This window comes from Arachis duranensis, chromosome 3 (genome assembly GCF_000817695.3).
Source record: "Arachis duranensis cultivar V14167 chromosome 3, aradu.V14167.gnm2.J7QH, whole genome shotgun sequence".
NCBI lineage: Eukaryota > Viridiplantae > Streptophyta > Magnoliopsida > Fabales > Fabaceae > Arachis > Arachis duranensis.
This window is the reverse complement of record NC_029774.3, coordinates 108,159,322-108,164,576: the sequence shown is the minus strand read 5'-3', so window position 1 is coordinate 108,164,576 and position 5,255 is coordinate 108,159,322. Positions and strand designations below refer to the sequence as shown.

The 5,255-nt window shown below is 35.2% G+C and overlaps 1 protein-coding gene across 1 annotated transcript; it reads left to right on the top strand.

The window, feature by feature from the left end:
• Positions 1-460: 460 nt before the first annotated feature.
• Positions 461-1,904, top strand: LOC107480043 (uncharacterized). Its single transcript, XM_016100157.3, has one exon. It carries the CDS (start codon positions 791-793, stop codon positions 1,730-1,732), a length of 942 nt encoding a protein of 313 aa, XP_015955643.1. The 5' UTR covers positions 461-790; the 3' UTR covers positions 1,733-1,904.
• Positions 1,905-5,255: the final 3,351 nt, after the last annotated feature.

Below are 5,255 nucleotides of genomic sequence, written 5' to 3'. Positions count from 1 at the left end.
TCACTTGTCATGTTTGCTTAAAATTAATTTTTTTTTCTTTATTGTAAACACTAGTTTAGATATGAAATTAGACGGGTGAATGGCATCTAACAATTGCTTTTTGCCATCTCGCACTTTACTACGAGGAATCAATTAGTGTTTTCTCTTGTCCTTTTACAGTATAATGTAAAGTTTATTGGTTTTTCCCATATAATGATTGTAAATTTGTAATTTATGGCAACACTACTCTATGATTGCAAATAATCCAACTCTAATGGTGTCTCTCCCTAGTAGGCTGCATTTGAAAGGAAAACTAAAATCAAATTCAAAAAAATAAAAGATAAAAATTAAATTAAATTTTTATATTATATTTAATATAATTTTTTATGTCTTTATTCTTTTAAAATATTAAAAAACAAAAATTTTAGTTTTTAATAGCTAATCCTCCAATTCCGGTATGAGTCCCAAAAAAGGAATGGGAATTAGGTCGCATCCTAAACCTTGAAATTTTAATTTTTTGAGGCCTTGGAAGCGCACAACCAACTTTTATCACTTCATTTGCTCTCCCCACTTCCCACTCTGCTCCGCCTCAACCTTCAACCCTCTCATCTTCTTCACCATCCATCTCTCTCTCTCTCTCTCTCTCTCTCTCTCATCCACCAATTAAGTACCTTTTCACACTTTCTTTCCCTTCACTGCTCCAATCAACCACAGAAAAGTTTTTCTTTTCTTTTTAAGAAAATAAAGACAAAAACAGAGAAACCTACTCCCCATTTCTGATTTGTATTATTCTCACTCTGTTCCACACCCAATGGCAGAGATTCAGCCGCCGGAGGCTCAGATTAATGGCGGCGCCGGAACCCTAATTTTGAATTCCTGCGAGCCTCTCGTCTCCAAGCGCCAGAGGAGGCCCAGTGTTCGATTGGGCGACATCGGCGGCGACCACCACTATGAATCCCACCACCGCCGCGCCAACACCACGAAGCAATGGAAGCTCCCCTCCTTCGACCACCACCGCAAGGACCACCCAACCGCCTCCGCCGCCTCTTCAGGTAAACCCTCTAAGACCCGACCTTTAACCAATTTGAGCACTTCCTCTGCTGCCGCCGGAGAGTTCGACGAAACCCTAGAGGGCGACGACAGGGAAGGGAACCATAACAACATCGATGGTGTCGCAATTGGTAGCTGGAAAGTGAAGGAATCCAAGAAAAGGGGTTCCAAGAGGGTCAGATCGAATTGGATTCCAAGAATAGACGAAGGTGGCGGTGGCGCTGGCACCGGAGGTGAGGAGGAAGAGAAGTACAGTGGGGGCGACGAGGGGGATGACGGGTGTCGGGAATTTGATTTTGAAAATTCTGAAAGCCCTACGAAGGATCAGAGCCCTGTGAATTCAATGGAGAATTTTGGGGTTGATGGGAACAGGAGGTCCTTCAAGGGTAGGGATCACCATAATAATCAAGATGGAATTGAGTTATCTGGGCCCTCAGATACTAATGGAAGGGATTGGAGAGGGGCTAGTTTTGATAGGAATGGGAATGGTGGGAGGGCGAGGTTTGGTGAAGATGGTGTTAGGGTTTGGCTTAATGGGTTAGGATTGGGTCGTTATGCACCTGTGTTTGAAGTTCATGAGGTCGATGATGAGGTTCTTCCAATGTTGACACTTGAGGATCTCAAAGACATGGGGATTAGTGCTGTTGGCTCAAGAAGGAAAATGTACTGTGCAATTCAGAAGCTTGGAAAAGGATTCTCCTGAGATCGAACAATTCTTTTTGTTTTTTAGTCCAAGTACATATATGATATAACACTGCTACGAATTTTGTTGCTGTAAAATTCATTGATGACTCGGGAAGAGTGATATTACGAGCAAAAAGAAACATTCGTTTCATGCATAATAATACTGAAGGTTTCCTCTCTAAACAAAAGGGAGATTTCGTATAATCTGTTTAGTTTTGACTTTTGTGTGGGTATCATAATATAAGGTGTGTTTGTTTTCTTTTGAAGAACTTTTCATTCCACAAACACCGAAATGCTAGGAATATTGAATACTATGATGATGATTGCAAGTTAGCTATATTAAACATTATGTTAGTACTCTACTGACTACTATATTTTTATAATTTGGAGTCTAACTGTTCAATTATGTGAAGTATTAAATTGGTATTGATGGAAGTCGCTGAACTGGTGTTTGTTTACTGCTGATTATTATTTATTGGTGCTGCCAGTGCCTCCAGAGCTTTTATGACAGCATATTGCAATTCTTCATTTCCATTGAATAGCGCTACAATATTGGGGATGGTGGTTGGTAATGTTTGTTAGGTAGAAAGAGATAAAGCTTATGATATTGTAACTAAATGAATTGTCTTACACAAATACAAGTGATGGTGGTACCAACTGAAAAGGCATATTTTGGTAGGCTTAGTGGATCAAGTGCGAGTATGTTTCCAAGTTTGTTGATGTCCCATGAATCTGAGTGCTTCTTGGATTACCACATTGCAGAGTTTGATGATTACCACTGTGCTTAATTAGTGGGTGCTGCCTCTCAAATTCATTCATATTTTTATTTATTGATGTGTTCGATGGTGGTGACTATATATGTTGAATGAAGAAGGCATGCAGCCACTATAATGAAGCCACGTTATGTATGTGCGCTTTGCTTCCATCATAGTGTAGCGCAGACGATCAGCAATTCAATGTTCAGGCTGTCAAGTCTTCAAAAAATGGATCAAAAGTACATTCCGAACTCCTGAGTGTCATGATTACAGAAAACAGAATCACAGATTTGTATCCAACCTCGGCTGCAGTGTAGCGGCATATGATTAATTAGATTTTGAACAAAGAGGGTCTCCCATGGCACCACATTTAACCTTTACCTGTATATACGTAACTACCCATCATACCTCTTTAACCTTACTATTATAGTAGTGTGTGTGGGGCCAATATGTTCTTTTTTTTAATGTTATTATTTAATATAGTCACTCTGATTCTTCTTATGAGCTTGTTATAATCCATAAAATCAATAATTGACAATCATCAATTATTGACACACAAAATAATAAATTTGGCAGTGCAAGAATAACTAGTTTGTAGAACAAAATAAATCCCACTAAGATGTTAGACTTAACGGATGTTTAAGAAATTCAAATCATGTCTAATCTTTATGTGAGCACCTATATCGCAACATAAAAAGGACGTGAAGTGAAAGAATACAATACTTTTTTGCAGGATTGTAAAGCATATTATATCCAACAATTTCAAAAATCAATGTTGTGCAGTTCTTGGCATGAAAAATTAAAGTTGCTATCTTAAGTTTATGAACTAGTCATCCAATGAACAGCCAAGAGGTTGATATCAACTTTAATGCCAGAAAATAAATATTTCGAAAAAAGGTTGCTTAGTAGATCATCCATATTCTCATCATGATGATCACTGTGGTTGTAAGAGAGATTTTACTATATGCTGAGCACTATAACACGTGCAATTGACAATATTAGCATGATTTGATTAATATGATTTGTATTGCAAGAACATTGATTACCACAAACTATTATCCCATGAATGATGATCGAAGGTAAGAAGATACAGAGCTTACAGAATTTGTTCCGAGAACTTATGGAGCTGGAGGGACCAGCTATTTATTTATTTATTTCAATTCATCGTCATATCAATAATGTTGAAAATGGCACAGTCAACTGCATGCTGATGAATTGAATTGAATCAGGTATTCTTGTTTTGTCAACACATTTCACTTTTTTGCGCTGCTTTTCTGATGTTGAAAAGTTGTCACTCTTTAAAGTGTACTAATGCAATTAAACAGGACCCACGAATTATGAACAAACAACAACAACAACAACGTTATCCATCTAACCTTTTTTGTTTATGAGACAATGCTAACAGGTTTAAGAAACTGGCATGTTAGTTCATTGTAACATCAAAGATAAAGTGCCTTATAATCCGAGTGTCCTGTTCAGTTTAGTTTGAAATCTTTCTTGAATCAAAGTTTAGCTTCCTGAGAGAGAGTTGTGTGAGAAAGTGCTCTCACCTTTTTTGATCTGGTATACACATTTTCTTATAAGTCATTGATTTCAAGTTGTTCCTTTAAGAATATCATTTTGAGTTCATCAAGAAGATTCTCGAATTCAAAGTTCACTTGGTAAATAAAATTAGGAGGGAACGAAAATCAATTTATTCCAGTTGACCTCCAAAACAGTGGTCACCGGAACAAAATTTCAACTGTGTGATTGCAAGTATATAGTTCTAGTTCCCAACTTTATTCATTATTCCAAGCTTCCTAGTTAAGACCGTATGTATATATACTTTTTGGAAAAGTATATGTAACCAACTCTTAACCAGCTAAAATTTAAACAACTCAATTATTTATAATTATCTTATTTAATTTTATTTATTTATAATTTAAAATCTTTGTTATTAATGGGTTTTAACGCCAAAATCTGGTTTAAAGGGATACGTTCCTTCACTTTGGATGGGAATCACGGGATACTTTTCTAGTCTTCACTTACTCTCCTTCTCGTCAACTCTCAGTGAATCCTTTGCTCTCATCCAAACAACAAGCACCAACCTTCTTCATCCAAGGCATTCTCATGGCGCTCCCTCACTCTTCTTCTGTTTCGTTTTTTTTTTCCATGTAAGTGAATTGTATTTGGTTAGTTTCGTGTGAATGTTTTTTTTTTGTGTTATTTCTGTAATGGTATTATTGTTATTTGAGTGTTTAATGATGAGGTTTTTCTATAATTCTTATTAGGATTTGGATGATTCTTTTTATTAGTTTTAGATTTTTTTTTCTTATGTTTTGTATGTTTTTTCTTAGAATTTGGATGATTCTTTTTTATTAGTTTTGGATGTTTCTTTTTCTTATGTTTTATATGTTTTTTCTTAAGATTTAGATGATTCTTTATCTTATATTTTGGTTTTTTTTTTAGAGTTTGGATTTTTAAAAAAAAAAAGAAATTAGAATTTGTGTGATAAATAGTAAAAGGTAAATTAGAGTAAGAAAAAGTAATTAATAATCATTAATTTTGTATCTTTTAAAATTAAAATTTAAATAATTATTAATTAATGACAATTAATGAATATGGAATACAATTCAAAAATTTTTGTTGGCTTGTTGTTGACTATACCCCTCTTAGTTGCCTAGCAGAATTCATATTTTTTTATTGAATTCCCACTAGGGAGAAAATAAGTTATCTATACAATATGTATAATGGGCTATTTTTTTTTTTCCAATATGTATTAATAATGTAAATTAAACATCCATTATC